Genomic DNA, 21,694 nt, shown 5'->3' with positions numbered 1-21,694 from the left:
ATGAGTCATGCCTGCCCAGGCTTTGCTCAGTACCTCCCTGACTCTTGGAAAATCAATGCATGGGCAATCGGGTGCAAATTCACATTCCCTGCCGAAACTCCACGGTTGCCCCACAGCAAATTGGCTAGATTAGCACTAACCAGATTTGGGACCACACATCCCAGACAGAATAGGTATGATTGGGTAATTCCCCCTTCAATCATATCTGGAGATCACACTGCTGTAAGTGACTGAGATTAATTTTAAGAACATAATCTGTATTATGTAACTATCCTACACGCACTGCATTTTGCTGGAGACATCAACATGCTTTTATCGGGAGAAGTTGCTATAGTTTTGGACAGGAGTTCTAATGCTGCAGTTTCTAGAAACTCTCTTTAAATAGACTTTGTTTTATGGTTTGCTTTGTTTGCTGTAAAATGCACCGTTTACTGTAAGTGCTGCCTTAAGTTCCGCCTCGCCTCATTGCCTGACAGTGATGACAATAAAAAACACTGGTAGATTTTCAGGACGTGCGAGGATTAATCTGTGGGCGTGTCAATACTGTACAACCCGCCCCAAGGGATTCTGACTCAGAGCTCCTGGGTCTGCAAGGAGACAGGCAGCTGCTCCTGTTCGGTGTTTGCTCGGCTCTCGGTTCACGAGCCGAGTTTCCAGCCCTTAGCCTGGACTCCACGAGATCGAAACTGCTGCAAGAAAAACCACGCGAAGTAAGTTTAGCCTTTTAAAAAATATTTATGTTGGTGAATTATTGAATGTTGACGGTTGGTAGTGTGAAACAAGTCAGTCAAGTGAAGGAAAAGTGAAACCGCAGAATTGTTGAGTCGGGAATTTTGAAAGAGCAAAGAATTAAAAACAAAATCTACATCTTCTCGATGTAGCAGAAAAAACCCCCCAAAATCTGATGCAAAAGAAATGCAAGAGGGAGAGTCCCCCCTTGTTTGCTGCTCCTAAACACACCCTTTACACTGGGTGACGAAGAAAAGTAACCCTCTCTCTCCCGCAATCCAATTGTAAACAATTTTACAACACCAAGTTATAGTCCAACAATTTTATTTTAAAATCCAGAAGCTTTCGGAGGCTTCCTCCTTCCTCAGGTGAATGTCAATTCCACATTCACCTGAGGAAGGAGGAAGCCTCCGAAAGCTTGTGGATTTTAAAATAAAATTGTTGGACTATAACTTGGTGTTGTAAAATTGTTTACAATTGTCAAGCCCAGTCCATCACCGGCATCTCCACATCCCGCAATCCACATAGAGGAGACAGGGGGACCCGATGGTAACTCAGACTCGCACCTTGCCAGGTGTACAGTAACACTTTCCCCTCCACTCCCGCTACTAACTAGGCTGAGTTGCTGATCGGTGCCGTCTGTTGCAGGCAGACGGTGTTAAAGGCCGATAGTGACTGGTAAGGACACACACTAATATTCGGGAGCACAGGTGCTGGATGGTGAAGGTGGAGAGAGGGGGATCAGCCGCTGTTGTGGCTCTGCTCCGCCAGTTGCTGGAACTGGCATTAAATGGCGTGTGCCCGGGCTGTGGTCAGGTTAGCGGCAACCCACTCACCGATTGCTTGGTGAGTCGTGCCCCTCACACTAGTGCTGGCGGGGAGTTCCTGGTACCTGGTGCCCACCTAACGAGGGCTCAAACCCGTGCGTTTAATGAGACTATTTTAATTTTAAAGGGGGTGCAGGAACAGAGAGACCTGGAGGTGCACAGCCACAAATCTTTGAAGGTGGCAGGACAGGTTGAGAAGGCTGTTAAAAAAGCAAGCAAGTTACGCTAAACCTTTATAAATCACTGGTTAGGCCTCAGCTGGAGTATTGTGTTCAGTTCTGGGCACCGCACTTTAGGAAGGATATCAAGGCCTTTGAGAAGGTGCAACGGAGATTTACTAGAATTATACCAGGGATGAAGGTCTTCAGTTATGTGGAGAAGCTGGGATTGTTAACATAAGAACATAAGAAATAGGAGCAGGAGTAGGCCAATCTGCCCCTCGAGCCTGCTCCGCCATTCAATAAGATCGTGGCTGATCTGATCCTAACCTCAAATCTAAATTCATGTCCAATTTCCTGCCCGCTCCCCGTAACCCCTAATTCCCTTTACTTCTAGGAAACTGTCTATTTCTGTTTTAAATTTATTTAATGATGTAGCTTCCACAGCTTCCTGGGGCAGCAAATTCCACAGACCTACTACCCTCTGAGTGAAGAAGATTCCCCTCATCTCAGTTTTGAAAGAGCAGCCCCTTATTCTAAGATTATGCCCCCTAGTTCTAGTTTCACCCATCCTTGGGAACATCCTTACCGCATCCACCCGATCAAGCCCCTTCACAATCTTATATGTTTCAATAAGATCGCCTCTCATTCTTCTGAACTCCAATGTTCTCCTTAGAGCAGAGAAGGTTATGGGGAGATTGGAAAGAGGTGTTCAAAATTATGAATGGTTTTGATAAAGTAAATAAGGAGAAACTGTTTCCAGTGGCAGATGGGTCGGTAACCAGAGGACACAGATTGAAGGTGATCGGCAAAAGAGGCAGAGGCGACATGAGGAAACATTTTATTCACACAGCGAGTTGTTCTGATCTGGAATGCGCTGCCTGAATGGGAGGTGGAAGCAGATTCAATAATAACATTCAAAAGGGAATTAGATAAATACTCGTAGGGGAAACATTTGCAGGACTATGGGGAAAGAACAGGGGAATGGGACTAAATGGATAGCTCTTTCAAAGAGCCAGCACAGGCACGATGGGCCGAATGGCCTCCTCCTGTGCTGTAGCAAACAATGATACTATGATTCTCTAGTGGCTGCAACTTCTTTCACACCCCTGGTGAAGGAAATTTGCAACCAAATCAACACCCTCACCAGACTCAGTAATTTAATACTGGAACCAGACAGGTCCACAGTACTCCAGGACATGGCTACTGATTTATCACAATAACTCAGGGCTAGACTAGGTAACATATAGGTTGGTTCTAGCTGAACAAGCCGATTTCAAATGTAATCTCAATGTCATGGGACAGAAATCAGTGCAAGTGCCCCCTCAATCTGAGGAGGGTACCACTAATAATAGTCTAACCCGAGGTCCAATCAAACTGAAAGCAGTGTAGCGCAAAACTAAATCAAAATCTCGGCGGAAGGTCTCAAGCGTACCAGTGGACACTGTACGGTCCCTCTCCAGAGCCACCTGGGCGCAGACAAGACAGCGGAAAGAGAGGCAGACAGTCAGAGCAAATCTCCCCGCAGGTCCCTTGCACCTTGGACCTGCTGGACAAGCAGCAGGAATCTCACCAATGTTCTGGAATTTTAAGTGGTGAGATTTTAACTGGTCAAACTCTAGCAGTATTCCTGTGCATACATGGGGATCCTCGAGCTTTTGGTTTGCTACACTGTGCCTTAACTCCTTGGACTCATGCTATGTCCCTGTTTCCATTGTTAAATAGCCAACCAACACTCCAGAGACTAATTTACACACTTGTCCCAAAAACAGCAAATGAATGAATAACCAGATAACTTGCCTTGGTTGGTTTTGGTTGAGGGAAGAATATTGGCCAGGGAACTGGAAGAAACTCCATGCTCTTCAAATAGTATCATGAAATCTTTTACACTACCTAATCAGGAACTCCGTTTAGTGTTTCATCTGAAAGCAACACCTCCCTCAGTACTGCACTAAAGTGGCAACCCAATTTAGGTGCTCAAGTTCTAGAGTGGAGCTTGAACTTACAATCTTCTAACTGCCAACTGAGCCAAGCTGGTATTTACCAAGTGGCCATTCTTAATTAGAAGCCAGATAGTGAGTGATGCTCATTGCATCTTTGACAGTTTCAGTTTCTCTGGCCCCTGTCTCCGCTTCACCATAAATAGCCAATCCCTTCGCACCTCAATTTCTCACTAGGGTGGTTTCTGGACCCTCCATTACTTCCTCAGTCAGAGCCCCGCCCAGTATCCACCTCCCTCAGGCTGAGCCCCGCCCTATCTCCATCTTCCTCAGACTGAGCCCCGCCCTATCTCCATCTTCCTCAGACTGAGCCCCGCCCTATCTCCATCTTCCTCAGACTGAGCCCCGCCCTATCTCCATCTTCCTCAGACTGAGCCCCGCCCTATCTCCATCTTCCTCAGACTGAGCCCCGCCCTATCTCCATCTTCCTCAGACTGAGCCCCGCCCTATCTCCATCTTCCTCAGACTGAGCCCCGCCCAGTATCCACCTCCCTCAGGCTGAGCCCCGCCCTATCTCCATCTTCCTCAGACTGAGCCCCGCCCAGTATCCACCTTCCTCAGACTGCGCCCCGCCCAGTATCCACCTTCCTCAGTCAGAGCCCCGCCCTATCTCCATCTTCCTCAGACTGAGCCCCGCCCAGTATCCACCTTCCTCAGACTGCGCCCCGCCCAGTATCCACCTTCCTCAGACTGCGCCCCGCCCAGTATCCACCTTCCTCAGACTGCGCCCCGCCCAGTATCCATCTCCCTCAGGCTGAGTCCCACCCTGTCTCCATCTTCCTCATGCTGAGCCCCGCCCTATCTCCATCTTCCTCAGACTGAGCCCCGCCCAGTATCCATCTCCCTCAGACTGAGTCCCGCCCAGTATCCACCTTCCTCAGACTGAGCCCCGCCCAGTATCCACCTTCCTCAGACTGCGCCCCGCCCAGTATCCACCTTCCTCAGACTGCGCCCCGCCCAGTATCCACCTTCCTCAGACTGAGCCCCGCCCAGTATCCACCTTCCTCAGACTGCGCCCCGCCCAGTATCCACCTTCCTCAGACTGAGCCCCGCCCAGTATCCATCTCCCTCAGACTGAGTCCCGCCCAGTATCCACCTTCCTCAGACTGAGCCCCGCCCAGTATCCACCTTCCTCAGACTGCGCCCCGCCCAGTATCCACCTTCCTCAGACTGAGCCCCGCCCAGTATCCACCTTCCTCAGACTGCGCCCCGCCCAGTATCCACCTTCCTCAGACTGCGCCCCGCCCAGTATCCATCTCCCTCAGGCTGAGTCCCACCCAGTATCCACCTTCCTCAGACTGAGCCCCGCCCAGTATCCACCTTCCTCAGACTGAGCCCCGCCCAGTATCCATCTCCCTCAGACTGAGTCCCGCCCAGTATCCACCTTCCTCAGACTGAGCCCCGCCCAGTATCCACCTTCCTCAGACTGCGCCCCGCCCAGTATCCACCTTCCTCAGACTGCGCCCCGCCCAGTATCCACCTTCCTCAGACTGCGCCCCGCCCAGTATCCATCTCCCTCAGGCTGAGTCCCACCCTGTCTCCATCTTCCTCATAGAATCATAGAATCATAGAAGTTACAACATGGAAACAGGCCCTTCGGCCCAACATGTCCATGTCGCCCAGTTTATACCACTAAGCTAGTCCCAATTGCCTGCACTTGGCCCATACCCATCTTACCCATATAACTGTCCAAATGCTTTTTAAAAGACAAAATTGTACCCGCCTCTACTACTGCCTCTGGCAGCTCGTTCCAGACACTCACCACCCTTTGAGTGAAAAAATTGCCCCTCTGGACCCTTTTGTATCTCTCCCCTCTCACCTTAAATCTATGCCCCCTCGTTATAGACTCCCCTACCTTTGGGAAAAGATTTTGACTATCGACCTTATCTATGCCCCTCATTATTTTATAGACTTCTATAAGATCACCCCTTAACCTCCTACTCTCCAGGGAAAAAAGTCCCAGTCTGTCTAACCTCTCCCTGTAAGTCAAACCATCAAGTCCCGGTAGCATCCGAGTAAATCTTTTCTGCACTCTTTCTAGTTTAATAATATCCTTTCTATAATAGGGTGACCAGAACTGCACACAGTACTCCAAGTGTGGCCTCACCAAAGCCCTGTACAACTTCAACAAGACATCCCAACTCCTGCATTCAATGTTCTGACCAATGAAACCAAGCATGCCGAATGCCTTCTTCACCACCCTATCCACCTGTGACTCCACTTTCAAGGAGCTATGAATCTGTACTCCCAGATCTCTTTGTTCTATAACTCTCCCCAACGCCCTACCATTAACGGAGTAGGTCCTGGCCCGATTCGATCTACCAAAATGCATCACCTCACATTTATCTAAATTAAACTCCATCTGCCATTCATCGGCCCACTGGCCCAATTGATCAAGATCCCGTTGCAATCCCAGATAACCTTCTTCACTGTCCACAATGCCACCAATCTTGGTGTCATCTGCAAACTTACTAACCATGCCTCCTAAATTCTCATCCAAATCATTAATATAAATAACAAATAACAGCGGACCCAGCACCGATCCCTGAGGCACACCGCTGGACACAGGCATCCAGTTTGAAAAACAACCCTCTACAACCACCCTCTGTCTTCTGTCGTCAAGCCAATTTTGTATCCAATTGGCTACCTCACCTTGGATCCCATGAGATTTAACCTTATGTAACAACCTACCATGCGGTACCTTGTCAAATGCTTTGCTGAAGTCCATGTAGACCACGTCTACTGCACAGCCCTCATCTATCTTCTTGGTTACCCCTTCAAAAAACTCAATCAAATTCGTGAGACATGATTTTCCTCTCACAAAACCATGCTGACTGTTCCTAATTAGTCCCTGCCTCTCCAAATGCCCGTAGATCCTGTCCCTCAGAATACCCTCTAACAACTTTCCCACTACAGATGTCAGGCTCACTGGTCTGTAGTTCCCAGGCTTTTCCCTGCCGCCCTTCTTAAACAAAGGCACAACATTTGCTACCCTCCAATCTTCAGGCACCTCACCTGTAGCGGTGGATGATTCAAATATCTCTGCTAGGGGACCCGCAATTTCCTCCCTAACCTCCCATAACGTCCTGGGATACAGTTCATCAGGTCCCGGAGATTTATCTACCTTGATGCGCGTTAAGACTTCCAGCACCTCCCTCTCTGTAATATGTACACTCCTCAAGACATCACTATTTATTTCCCCAAGTTCCCTAACATCCATGCCTTTCTCAACCGTAAATACCGATGTGAAATATTCATTCAGGATCTCACCCATCTCTTGTGGTTCCGCACATAGATGACCTTGTTGATCCTTAAGAGGCCCTACTCTCTCCCTAGTTACTCTTTTGCCCTTTATGTATTTGTAGAAGCTCTTTGGATTCTCCTTTGCCTTATCTGCCAAAGCAATCTCATGTCCCCTTTTTGCCCTCCTGATTTCTCTCTTAACTCTACTCCGGCAATCTCTATACTCTTCAAGGGATCCACTTGATCCCAGCTGTCTATGCATGTCATATGCCTCCTTCTTCTTTTTGACTAGTGCCTCAATCTCCCGAGTCATCCAAGGTTCCCTACTTCTACCAGCCTTGCCCTTCACTTTATAAGGAATGTGCTTACCCTGAACCCTGGTTAACACACTTTTGAAAGCCTCCCACTTACCAGACGTCCCTTTGCCTGCCAACAGACTCTCCCAATCAACTTCTGAAAGTTCCTGTCTAATACCATCAAAATTGGCCTTTCCCCAATTTAGAATTTTAACTTTTGGGCCAGACCTATCCTTCTCCATAGCTATCTTAAAACTAATGGAATTATGATCACTTGTCCCAAAGTGATCCCTCACCAACACTTCTGTCACCTGCCCTTCCTTATTTCCCAAGAGGAGGTCAAGTTTTGCCCCCTCTCTAGTCGGGCCATCCACATACTGAATGAGAAATTCCTCCTGAATACACTCAACAAATTTCTCTCCATCCAAGCCCCTAATGCTATGGCTGTCCCAGTCAATGTTGGGAAAGTTAAAGTCCCCTACTATTACCACCCTATTTTTCTTGCAGCTGTCTGTAATCTCCTTACATATTTGCTCCTCAATTTCCCGTTGACTATTTGGGGGTCTGTAGTACAATCCTATCAAAGTGATCTCTCCCTTCTTATTTTTCAGTTCTACCCATATAGACTCAGTGGGCGAACCCTCGGATATATCCCCTCTCACTACTGCCGTGATGTTCTCCCTAATCAAGAACGCAACTCCCCCTCCTCTCTTACCTCCTGCTCTATCTTTCCTATAGCATCTGTACCCTGGAACATTGAGCTGCCAGTCCTGCCCCTCAGAGTGAGCCCCGCCCAGTATCCACCTTCCTCAGACTGCGCCCCGCCTAGTATCCATCTCCCTCAGAGTGAGCCCCGCCCAGTATCCATCTTCCTCAGACTGAGCCCTGCCCAGTATCCACCTTCCTCAGACTGCGCCCCGCCCAGTATCCATCTCCCTCAGAGTGAGCCCCGCCCAGTATCCACCTTCCTCAGACTGAGCCCCGCCCAGTATCCACCTTCCTCAGACTGAGCCCCGCCCAGTATCCATCTTCCTCAGAGTGAGCCCCGCCCAGTATCCATCTTCCTCAGACTGAGCCCTGCCCAGTATCCACCTTCCTCAGACTGCGCCCCGCCTAGTATCCATCTCCCTCAGAGTGAGCCCCGCCCAGTATCCACCTTCCTCAGACTGCGCCCCGCCCAGTATCCACCTTCCTCAGACTGCGCCCCGCCCAGTATCCACCTTCCTCAGACTGCGCCCCGCCCAGTATCCACCTTCCTCAGACTGAGCCCCACCCAGTATCCATCTACTACTGCCTTCCTTTCCTGGATGACTTTGTTCTAACCTTCAACTATTTCTCTTTTCTAACTGCACTAACTTCCTCTAGATCTAGTGGCATTATGAGAAGCCCATTGGTCCCAATGAGCTAGATGGAATACTGTCCACTCACTGGGCCTTTTCACTGATGGTTCCTTTCAGATCTTGAGAAGTTCATTGACTGCACTCCCCACTTCCATCCATCTTTACATGATCCACCTCTCGACTGTTCCCTGCCATTTTGGGAGTTCTCTCTTTCCGTTTCTGGCAACCGGCTTTTCACAATTAACTCTTACTAGCCTACTGATTCCTAGAAACAACTCAGATTCTGAGCTTCCTTCCTGTAAAGACTCTACTTGTTTGTGTCAGTTTCTCCAGCTTCTTCACTTTAGCTTTGATGGTTCCACTTTCCACACCAGAGCTTCTGAAATGCACCATTTTCCCTTTTTCCCACGGTTAACAAGGCACAACTTCCTGTGCCTCTAGTCTTATTCCTCCCTCCGCTCACAACAAGGCAGGGTCCATCCTGTCCTCACCTTCTAACTACATCTGAATGGTCACTTGGGCAAGATATTGCAGCGTGGTGGAAGTGCTTTGGAACTGCGCCACAGCAAGAAACAATAGAAGTGGCAAAAAAAAGAGAAAGTTGGAAACAAAAATGACCACCAGAATTCACTAAGCATATGCAGCAACGCAGCCTGAAGTCCAAATTTTGTCAATGATACTACAAATTCATCAGTGATACTACAAAAACACCACCTTACATGGGAAGATCTTGCAGGTATGGCGGTGTAATGGTTACGTTACTGGACTAATAATCCAGAGAACACGAGTTGAAATCCCATCATGGCAGTTTGAGATTTTGAATTCAGTTTTAAAAATCTGGAAATAGGAAAAAACTGGTATCAGTAACAGTGACCATGGAACTGTTGGTTTGTCGTTAAAATCCCAACTGGTTCACTAATGTCCTTTAGGGAAGGAAACCTGCCGTCCTCACCAGATCTGGCGTATAGGTGACTGTAGTCTAGTCCCACACCAGCGTGGTTGACTCTTAACCGCCCTCTGAAGTGTCCTAGCCAGCCGCTCAGCTGCATCAAACCACTGCAGCGATTCATAAAAGAAGGCCCACCACCACCTTCTCAGGGCAACTAGGGATGGGCAATAAATGCCAGTCTTGCCAGCGACACCCACATCTTCAGCAAAATGAGAATTATTTCTGAACCTAAATTTTGCTTTTCTTTAGGAGACTGCGGAGAAGATGGCCATTAAGTCAAACATCAATGCCACTTTGTTAAATATAAGCGAGGAATTGAGCGACGAAGAGGTGAGGGACCTGAGCTTCCTGTGCTCCGACCACTTTTCAGCGGGCCAAAACATAAAGACCGCACTGAAGATTTTCACACAACTGCAGCAGCTAGACCTGGATATTATTCCAGAACTTCTGTATCGAATTCAGCGTTTCAATTTACTTTCCAAACTAGGAAAGCGGAAGGCAGACGTGGAGATTTTTTTGCAACACCGAGAAAATTGTAAGATCTCAAATTACAGGTACAAATTTTTATTTATTTATCTACTTATTGAATTTTTGCGCTGACCTTACCTTGAAGGTGTGGTCTCTTGCTGGGGTATGGCTGCAGACACTCTCTGGAGGTTTTTCACAGAATGATACAGCACAGAAGGAGGCCATTCGGCCCATCGTCTTTGTGCCGGCTCCCCGGAAGACCCTGTACCAAATCCCTGCAAATTTTTCCCCCTCAAGCATTCATTCAACTCCCTCCTGAATGTCACCATTGAATCTACTTCCACCGCTCTGTTCAGGCAGTGCATTCAGAGCAGAACAACTCACCGTGTAAAAGAATGTTTCCTCATTACTGAATTGCGGTGATAATTTTTGTTTCCAACTTTCTCTTTTTTCACCACTTCCATTTAACAATAGAAACATTACAGCTGACCCTGATTCTGTTTACACACACACACCTTCCTAGTTTAGGGGTTATTGCAGTTCCAACTACTGCATCGACCTCGATCAACTAATTCAGCAGAGTCTGGGAATCGATCCTGCAACTTTCTAGTCCAAGTAGCTTACTTACACGTTGACTTTACCAACTTGCTTTATTTTTGCGCAATTTATGTCTTGCTCATGGCAGCTTTACAAATGGCATTGTCAGGACTTGAATTAAAGTAATACCATATAAATGCATTTCACGGCATGTTCCAAGACTTGGCAAACACTGAATATATTACAGCCTTGTAACTCACTCTCAGCTAATTGTATTTCATTGGTGTCTCGCAACACTTGAACATTGGCAGATTATTCCTTTATAGCTGTATGACTTTCTTGCTTCCCATCTGGCTGAGTTGCTTTGATGACTTGCTATGCAGTTGAACCAGGGAAATTACTACATGCAGGGTCATTTATAGTGATTTATTCTGTTTGGTCTTGGGGAGGATTTTTGAATCATATCAGCACTTTTATGATTGAGCACTTTTATGGTTGAGCACTTTTCTGCTCCCTCTCAGCTTGAGCTCTCTCTCCCCCATTTCAGGGGTGACCTGGCTACTTGTTCAGGTGGACATTAAAGATGCCACAGCATTATTTGGAGAGCAGCAGGGAGTTCTCCTGGATAACATTCCTCTCTCTGCTAACACCACCCAAAGTAGAATAACTGCTCATTCATTGCTCTCATTGCTGTTTGTAGGAGCTTGGTGTGCACAAAGTGGCTGCCATGTTTTCTACATAACACTTCAAAGTAATTCATTGTGAAATCTTTGATGTTTTGGAGAGATGTGATAAGATATAACATAAAGACAATTCCTTCCCCCCCCCCCCCCCCCCCGCCTTCTGATATAGCAATTCTCTCCGGGATCTCCCTTTCCCTTTCTTTTCTTTTCACCGAGAGATTTGGGTAAAGCTGCTGCGAGGTGGTGCTATCTTACTACTCTTGCATCCAGCCATAGTAATGGTCTGATGCCAAAAGACATTTAGTTATGTTGGATTTTCCTAGCATTAGGCAGCTGGGCTAACAGCACCTCTTCACAGCACCTTTTCAATACAATGGCATAACGCTCTCTCAAGGTGAGCGTTCACATAGAGAGTGGACACCAAGAACTGTGCTGGTCAGAGACTGTGCACATAGAGCTTCAAGACTCGCGACAGAAGCCGGGGGTTCCCTGTACGCCATCAACGCTCTCAAGACCAACCGCAACATCGTCATCAAACCAGCGGACAAAGGAGGAGCCACTGTCATACAGAACAGAACGGACTATTGCAAAGAAGCATACCGACAACTGGACAACCAGGAACACTACAGACAGTTACCCGCAGATTCATAGGGCCATCCCCTATGGACAGGCCCTATGAATACACAGGATCTGCTCAGACGAGGAGGAACGCGATGGACACCTACAGACGCTGAAAGACGCCCTCGTAAGAACGGGATATGACGCTCGACTTGTCGATCGACAGTTCCGATGGGCCACAGCGAAGAATCGCATAGACCTCCTCAGAAGACAAACACGGGACGCAACCAACAGAGTACCCTTCGTCGTCCAGTACTTCCCCGGAGCGGAGAAACTATGCCATGTTCTCCGCAGCCTTCAACATGTCATCGATGACGACGAACACCTCGCTAAGGCCATCCCCACGCCTCCACTACTCGCCTTCAAACAGCCACCCAACCTCAAACAAACCATCGCTCGCAGCAAATTACCCAGCTTTCAGGAGAACAGCGCCCACGACACCACACAACCCTGCCACGGCAACCTCTGCAAGACATGCCAGATCATCGACACAGATACCACCATCACACGAGAGGACACCACCCACCAGGTACATGGTTCATACTCCTGTGACTCGGCCAATGTTGTCTACCTCATACGTTGCAGGAAAGGATGCCCCGGAGCATGGTACATTGGCGAGACCATGCAGACACTGCGACAACGGATGAACGGACACCGCACAACAATCGCCAGACAGGAGGATTCCCTCCCAGTCGGGGAACACTTTAGCAGTCAAGGGCATTCAGCCACCGATCTTCGGGTCAGCGTTCTCCAAGGCGGCCTTCGAGACACACAACAACGCAAAATCGTCGAGCAGAAGTTGATAGCCAAGTTCCGCACCCATGAGGACGGCCTCAACCGGGATCTTGGGTTCATGTCACGCTACACGTAACCCCACCAGCAAAAAGGGAAAAAAAAAAGTTATGTGTTTTAATATTCTCTCTCTCTCTCTCTCTCTGCCATTTGGGTCTCTTTCTGTCTGTCTGTGTAATTGACACAATGTATATCCAGTGTACTGGGACGTGCTGTTCTCTGTGACTGGCCTGTTTGAACAACAACGACACCTTTTGATTGGTGTGATGCTGTCCCAGCCTAATATAAGATATGCGATTTGAGAACCTTCCACTCATTCACCTGACGAAGGGGATAATCTCCGAAAGCTTGTGATTTTAAAATAAATTTGTTGGACTATAACCTGATGTTGTTAAGATTCCTTACATTTGTCCACCCCAGTCCATCACCGGCATCTCCACATCATCAAGATTGCGGATCATGGAATAATGGGGGCAGTAGCAATATGGATACAGAATTGGCTAAGTGACAGGAAACAGAGAGTAGTGGTGAACGGTTGTTTTTCGGACTGGAGGGAGGTGTACAGTGGTGTCCCCCAGGGGTCAGTGCTGGGACCACTGCTTTCCTTGATATATATTAATGACATGGACTTGGGTGTACAGGGCACAATTTCAAAATTTGCAGATGAGACAAAACTTGGAAGGGTAGTGAACAGTGAGAGGATAGTAATAGACTTCAAGAGAATATAGACAGGCTGGTGGCATGGGCAGACACGTGGCAGATGAAATTTTTAACGCAGAAAAGTGCGAAGCGATATATTTCGGTAGGAAGAATGAGGAGAGGCAATATAAACTAGAGGGTACAACTCTAAAAGGGGTACAGCAAAAGAGAGATCTGGGGGTATATGTGCACAAATCATCGAAGATGGCAGGACAGGTTGAGAAAGCGGTTAAAAAAGCATTCGGGATCCTGGGCTTTATAAATAGAGGCATAGAGTACAATAGTAAAGAAGTCATGATGGACCTTTATAAAACACTGGTTCAGCCACAACTGGAGTATTGTGTCCAGTTCTGGGCACTGCACTTTAGGAAGGATGTGAAGGCCTTAGAGAGGGTGCAGAAGAGATTTATTAGAATGATTCCAGGAATGAGGGACTTTAGTTACGTGAATAGACTGGAGAAGATGGGGTTGTTCTCCTTGGAACAGAGAAGATTGAGAGGAGATGTGATAGAGATATTCAAAATCATGAAGGTTCTAGACAGAGTAGATAGAGAGAAACTGTTCCCATTGGCGGAAGGGTCAAGAACCAGAGGGTTTAGATTTAAGGTGATTGGCAAAAGAACCAAAGGTGACACTAGGAAAAACTTTTTTACACAGTGAGGGTTAGGATCTGGAATGCACTGCCTGATGAGGTGGCGGAGGCAGATTCAATCATGGCCTTCAAAAGGGAACTAGATAAGTACTTGAAAGGAAAAAATTTGCAGGACTACGGGAAAAGGGCAGGAGAGTGGGACTAGCTGGATTGCTCTTGCATAGAGCTGTCGTGGACTTGATGGGCCGAATGGCCTCCTTCCGTGCTGTAACCTTTCTATGATTGTATAAGGGCAAAATTGAAACTAAAGAAAAAGGCATAAAGTACATAGACAACAAAGGAAAGGGCGCTAAAAGGGAATATGAAAGGGTTAGGAAAGTCAAAAAACAATTGGGAAAGCAAAGAGAAACTACAAAATTAAATTATCAAGGAATATAAAAAGAAATAGTAAAATATTCTACAGACACATAAATAACAAGAAAAATCAGGATAGTGATAGGGCCACTAAGGGATACGCACGATAAACTCACAGGTAAGGACAGCAAAATGGCAGAAATATTGAATAGTTACTTTGCCTCAGTATTTACTAGGGAGACTAACATGGTGGGCATTAGAAGAAGAGATCAAAAAAGATATAAAGACATTTAAAATAGAAAGGGTTGGGGGTGTTATAGATAATTCTTAAACTAACCAAACAGAGGATAAACCCCTGGGTCCAGATGGATTGCATTTGCGCATATTAAAAGAAGTTAGGGAAGAGACAGCAGAGGCACTGTCACATATATATAAAAATTCATTAGTAAAGGATATAGTGCCAGAGGACTGAGCTAATGTGATTCCTATATTTAAAAAGGAAGATAGAACAAGTCCAGGGAACTATAGACCAGTTAGTTTTGGCAGTGGGAAAGATAATGGAATCCTTACTCAAAAGATGTAATAGATAAACATCTAGAAACCGAAAATATAATAAAGAATAGTCAACATGGATTTCAAAGGGAAGGTCATGCTTGACCAACCTTAAAGAATTCTTTGAAGAAGTAACAAAGTGTAGACAAGGGCAATGCAGTAGATGTAAATATTTGGATTTTCAAAAGGCATTCGATAAGGTACTGCACAGTAGACTCATAACTAAGGTCAGAGCATGTGGAGTCAGGGGACAAGTAGCAGAATGGATAGCAAACTGGCTACAAAACAGAATGTGGAGATGCCGGTGATGGACTGGGGTGGACAAATGTAAGGAGTCACACAACACCAGGTTATAGTCCAACAGCTTTATTTGAAATCACAAGCTTTCGGAGCTTGTGATTTCAAATCCTCCTCACTTCACCTGACGAAGGAGCAAAGCTCCGAAAGCTTGTGATTTCAAATAAACCTGGTGTTGTGCGACTCCTTACATTTACAAAACAGAAAACAGAGAGTAGGGGTTAAGGGTAGTTACTCAGACTGGAAAAAGGTGGGAAGTGGTGTTCCACAGGGATCGGTGCTGGGACCACTGTTGTTCACCATTTACCTAAATGATTTGGACTCGGGAATCGGAAATACAATTTCAAAATTTGTGGATGACACCAAATTGGGGGGGGGGTACAGTTAATACTGAGGAGGACTGCGACAAAATACAGGAAGACATTAATAAATCTGGAGAATGGGCGTGTAATTGAATTTCAATATAGATAAGTAACAGGATAGATAGTATGTTTTGGTAGGAAGAATAAGGAGGCTACATACTCCTTGGTAAATAAGAGTCTTATTGGGATAGAGGATCCATATTATAAATAGGATATAGAGGCACTGGAGAAGGTGGCAAAAAGATTTACTAGGATGACTCCAGAACTGAGAGGTTATACCCATCAGGAAATATTGAACTGGCTGGAGCTCTTTTCTCTAGAAAAGAGAAGGCTGAGGGGTGACCTGATAGAGGTCTTTAAGATTATGAAAGGGTTTGATAGGGTAGATGTAGAGAAGGTGTTTCCACTTGTGGGGAAGATCAAAACTAGGGGCCGTAAATATAAGATAGTCACTAATAAATCCAATAGGGAATTCAGGAGAAACCTCTTTACCCAAAGAGTGGTGAGAATGTGGAACTCGCTACCACAAGGAATAGTTCAGGCGAATAGCATGGATACATTTAAGGGGAAGCTAGATAAACACATGAGGGAGAAAGGAACAGAAGGTTATGCTGAGAGGGGTAGATGAGGTAGGGAGGGAGGTGGCTCATGAGGAGCATAACCACTGGCATGGACAAGTTAGGCCAAATGGCCCGTTTCTGTGCTGTACATTGTGCTGTACAATGAAAAAGCTTGGGTACCCTGATGGCCTAGTGGATCAAGGCACTTCCCAGTGAACCATACAAACCGGAAGGTCCTGCGTTCAATTCTTGATCTGTGCTCAGTTACTTGATCCCAATTAACTTTAATGTCACTGAGCTAAGGAATGGAAAATCAATCAGAGTTCCAGTTCCTGATTGCTATCTAGTGACCCCCAGCTGCAAAATGCACGTGGGAATAGGATTGGGCTTGACTGTCATGTTGACGAGACGGCTGACAGAGTTATAGATAAAGGATGTACACTTGGGTGATGTATTGAAAGGTTACGCACACCTGTAGAACCAAACCCCAGGAAGAACTGTCATTTATCACTGATGCTGCTGAAAATTCCCGTAAATTTCCATTCTTCAGAATTAAAGTTAATCCAAATACTTTTGCATTCTGGGTTTCCCCAGCTTAGACTAAAATGCAAGTGATGATCAGAAGAAAAATAAACATGATGCTTCCTGCTTAAACCCTGTGCTTTAATAGTCCATTCTCAAGATCATCCTGCATCCTTTAACTACTAACCCTTTATTACTAAGGTTCTTGAACATGTTGCCACTCAACTCTGAACCCAACTCCGTATTTGAATCCCATTAGTCTGGTTTCCATTTCCGCCCATAGCACGGAGACGGCCCTGATCAAAGTCATTGAAGTTCATCACCCCTCCTGGATCTCCCCACCACAGTACATTGTCCCTCCTTGTCCTTGGACTTCACCATGGTTGAGGTCATCATCCTCCTCCAAAATGACGTCAGTCTTGGAGCTCTTAGTTATGAGGACAAGCTCCAAGAGTTGCAGCTATTTTCTTTGGAGAAACACAGCCTTATAGGGGACGTGGTTGAGGAGGAGGCACATCATCATCCGTGGCAGGCACGGCATGCAGTTCTGGGAGTTGCAGATGTACAAGACAGAGGTACACCACAAGGACCTGCAGAAGAGCGGAGAGGGGACCAACGGAGGGGCTGAGGTCGCTGGAGACACTACCCACGTGAGAGGGTCCACAGGCAGAGGCTGAGCTTCCTGGATCTCTCTGAGGAGCAGTGCCTATGCAGGCTCATATTGAATCACCAGGTGATTACAGACATCTTCACGCTCCTTCGTGCAGAGCTGCTCCTGGCTGGGCCTGTTGGGCACACATTGCCCGTCGCAGTTAAAGTCACCACTGCTCTCAATTTCTTCACCTCTGGATCCTTCCAGGGCGCCATTGGTGACATCTCCAGGGTCTCTCAGTCGTCTGCACATGAGTGTATACGACAGGTCACAGATGGCTTGTTTGCCAGAGCATCCCACTGCGTCAACTTCCCCATCGACGACATCAGCCAGACTGAGAGGGCAGTGGGTTTCCACTCTCTGGCTGGCTTCCCACGGGTGCAGGGTGCAATTGATTGTACACATGTAGCAATCCAAGGACCTCCATCTGAGCCAGGACTGTTCATAAACTGAAAGGAATATCACTCCATCAATGCACAGCTGGTTTGTGACCACTGGAGGAGGTTTCTGCAGGCGTGTGCCAAATTCCCTGGCAGCTGTTATGATTCGTTCATTTTGCGCGAGTCCAATATCCCGGACCTCTTCCACACAGAAAACAGACTTAAGGACTGGCTGCTTGGAGACGAGAGATACCTCCTGCAGACATGATCATGAGAAACCCTACCAACGAGGCACAGCAGTGGTACAACGACAGTCACATCACCACCAGGTCTGTCACTGAACAAGCCATAGGAATGCGAAAGATGCGCTTCAGGTGCCTGCGTCGATCTGGGGGAGCCCTCCAGTACTCACCAGGGAGGGTATGCAGAATAATCGTTGTCTGCTGTGTCCTGCACAACATCGCTGAGCAGAGAGGATTACAGGTGGAGGAGCTCGAATGTGCTCATGAAGCATCCTCATCTTTTAACATTGAAGAAGATAATGAGGAGGAGGAAGATGACGATGGGCAACCCAACGCCAGAGCCGCGGCACACATGGCTGCTCGTAATGCCAGGGTCTAACGGGTTCTCATAAGGAGGTCTGCAAACTGAAGAATGTGAATTACTCACACCGCCTGGAACAAGCACCAGCATTACCAGCCCACCCCCTCCGCTTGCACAAAACAGTCCTTCAACCACGCCTACATCCATTGTACACATGCCCAATGGGTGGCGTCAAATCTTGGCATTCATGATGAAGCATGATAAAAGGGTGCTTTCAGAAAAGACATGGCAGTGGTGGTGACAACAACATTTAATGTGTAGGTATGAGAAAACAAATATAAATGAAAAACATGACATTGCGTCATATGCATAACCTTGGTGATTACAAAACCTTTGCCTTCCTCTTCCTAGCGTTTCTACGTGGTGCATCCCCTGTGGCTTCAGCAGAAGAGGCAGGTTGCTCAGGTCCCTGCCCTGACTGCTGAGATGCTCTCGGCTGACGCCCTTTGGGTTTTGGAGCCCACGAGGGCCCCGCCAAAGACTGTTCCACCTGCACCTGTGCAGGGGCAGACTCGGCCATTGGGAAAGGAGGCAGCATTGCGGGTACTGGTTGGAGATGGGGGGGGGGGGGGGGGTGGGAAAAGGGTGAGACGTGGGAGCGCTTTGAGTGGAGTTCCCACTTCTATGTCCCCATTTGCCATCATCTCTCTCCAGAGCCAGGGCCACATCACTCCTACCACCCTGCTGGACACCAGCTTGAAGCACATCTGTGACTCATTCAAAGGCCACAGCTAAAGTATCTGTCTGCCTGTTTAAGGCGGCAGATATGTTGGCATCCTGAGTCCGCACGGCCGTTGTCATGGCTTGAATGGACTCATTTATGGGCCGTGCTTGAAGCTCAATGGAGACTTCCATTCTCTCCATCGCAGACATTCCTGCCCTTACCTGCACCACCATTCCACTAATCCTGGAGGTGGACTCCTTCATCCTCTCTGATATTGTAGAGAGTGTGCGTGACAAAGGTACACCCATACCTCTATCATTCTCATTCTCAACAATGGCCCCCAGGGTTCAGCATCTGTGTCCAGCTGAGCAGAGCTTGGAGAGAAGTGCGCCCCCCGCAATGCGGACTCACCATTGCTGGCCCTGCCACCAGTGTCTGCTCGTGCTCACTTGTGAGAGGTGAATCACCAGGTGGCAACACAACTATCTGCCTAACAGGACCCACCGAGGTGCCAGTATCTGCGCTGGTTGCATGGCTGGATGTGATGTGAGGGTGGACTCTCAGAGGAATGGAGCTCTTCTGAGGAATCGCCTTTTCCCATGGAGCATGCCTCCTCATCAATCCGTGAAGGACCTGGAAGAGAACATAAAGCAATATTAAGAATCATCGCAGAAGTTAATTTGCAATGAGCATACTGAGGTGTGCATCAGGTCAATCATTGATAACATCAATCCATGATGTGCATGAAGGATGTTAAAGTTCTGTCACCAGCTGTTTGCAGGTTGCCAGTCTTGCCATCTCCAATGGCCAGGCATTCACCCGTGCGGCTGAGCTCCGACGCCTTCTCCTCGTTAAAGCGGGGAGCTGCCGTACTCCTTTGATGCTGCATCTCTGCACATTCCTCCTTTCTCCCTCAAAACCCATGGTTGCAATGGCCCTTTAAATACTCCAGCTCCCAGCACATCATTCGGGTGCGCAGTACACCCGCTGCGCAGCTTGGAGACGCGGAACCTGGAACTTACATTAAGGCCCTTCAATTTAGTCCCGATTGCTCGAGCCGATGCATAGAAAATTTTTCCGTGTTTCCCATGCAACTATTCACCCCCCGCTGAGGTCCTGCTGTCATGTTAAAATTATGCCCATGACATCAGGTTCCACACGACACCCAGCTCTACCTCACCGCCATCTCTCTCGACCCCTCCAATGCCTCTGCGTAAGTCACACTGCTTGTTCGAATCCAGTCCTGGATAAGCCACAATTTCCTCCAATTAAACATTAGGAAGACCAAAGCCATTCTCTTTGTCCCCCATCACGAACTCCATTCCCTTGCCACTGATTCTAACCCCTCCTCAGCCTCTAAGGCTGAACCAGACTGTTTGCAACCTCGGCATCCTATTTGACTGAACTGAGCTTCTGAACCCCACATCCTGTCCATTAGAAAGAACACTTACTCCACCTCTGTAACATCGCCCATCTGCCATTGAAACCCTCATCCATGCTTTTGCTACCTCCAGACTTGACGAGTCCAATGCTCTCCTGGCCGGTCTCTCAACTTCCACCTTTCTTGAGACTTGAGCTCATCCAACACTCTGCTGCCCGTATCCCAACTCGCACCAAATCCCACTGACCCATCACCCCTGTGCTCACTGACCTACATTAACTCCCCGTCCACCAATGTCTCAAATTTAAAATTATCATCCTCATGTTCAAATCCCTCTATGGCCTTACCTCTATCTCAGTAACCTCCAGCCCTACAACCCTCTGAGAATTCTGCTTTACTCTAATTCTGGCTTTTTATGCACCTCCCACTCCCTTCGTCCCACCATTGGTGATTGTGCCTTCAGAAATGTGGTAAGATGCTACATGAATGCAAGTTTCTTTCTTTCTCCATGCTGCCCAGGTCATGTACAGCACAGGTTAGATGCAGAGTAAAGCTCCATACTGCTCACCAGTGCCTCTAAATCCCAATTGCAGAAGTGACACCCTTCCCATTGCTCCAGCGTGTAATGCTTCTTTCCAACATCAACCTCCTAATTGCTTCTCTGAGTGAGTCTGGCAATTTGTAATGAATTAGGGACAGTTTGTCCTGGGGGCCCTTGCCGATTAGGAACTGGATCAAAACTGCTCAAACGCATTTCACTTAGCATCCTTGCAGCCACCAGATGCAGGAGACTTGTAGTTTAGGAATCAAACCCCAGTTCAAAGAGGCAAAAGGAAAATGCATCACCCAGTCCCCTTCAAAAGTAATCTCCAGTAACTGAATGCCTATTTCCCAATGTATCATTGTTGGGATGACCAATACGTGGGATCTCATAACCGTACGAAGCACACCCAACAACCTAGTTAGTAAAAGTATTGCCTGGTGCTATAATCTATCACAGTGTGTACACAGAGTCATATGAATCACAGAAAATAGGAGCAAGAGTAGGCCATTCGGCCCTTCGGGCCTGCTCCGCCATTCAAAATGATCATGGCTGATCGTCTACCTCAGTACCCTATTCCCACTTTTTCCCCATATCCCTTGATCCTTTTAGCATTAAGAAATATATCTATCTCCTTCTTGAATACATCTAATGACTTGGCCTCCACTGCCTTCTGTGGTAGAGAATTCCACAGGTTCACCACCCTCTGAGTGAAGACATTTCTCCTCATCTCGGTTCTAAATGGCAAACCCCGTATCCTGAGACTGTGACCCCTGGTTCTGGATTCCCCAGCCATCGGGAACATCCTCCCTGCATCTAGTCTATCTAGTCCTGTTGGAATTTTATATGTTTCGACGAGATCACCTCTCATTCTTCTAAACTCAAGTGAATATAG

The 21,694-nt window shown here is 47.4% G+C and overlaps 1 protein-coding gene across 1 annotated transcript in view; it reads left to right on the top strand.

The window, feature by feature from the left end:
* Positions 1-575: 575 nt before the first annotated feature.
* The window catches only part of LOC137323971 (caspase-8-like), a 60,185-nt gene continuing 39,066 nt past the window's right edge, over positions 576-21,694 (top strand). The window contains exons 1-2 of the mRNA XM_067988133.1: positions 576-710; positions 9,792-10,096. Coding sequence (XP_067844234.1) covers positions 9,807-10,096 — 290 coding nt within the window. The 5' untranslated portion in view covers positions 576-710; positions 9,792-9,806. The remainder of the gene's footprint in view (positions 711-9,791; positions 10,097-21,694) is intronic.

This window comes from Heptranchias perlo, chromosome 7, assembly GCF_035084215.1.
Source record: "Heptranchias perlo isolate sHepPer1 chromosome 7, sHepPer1.hap1, whole genome shotgun sequence".
Lineage (NCBI taxonomy): Eukaryota > Metazoa > Chordata > Chondrichthyes > Hexanchiformes > Hexanchidae > Heptranchias > Heptranchias perlo.
Note: the sequence above shows the minus strand (reverse complement) of the source record. Positions and strands in the feature narration are given on the sequence as shown.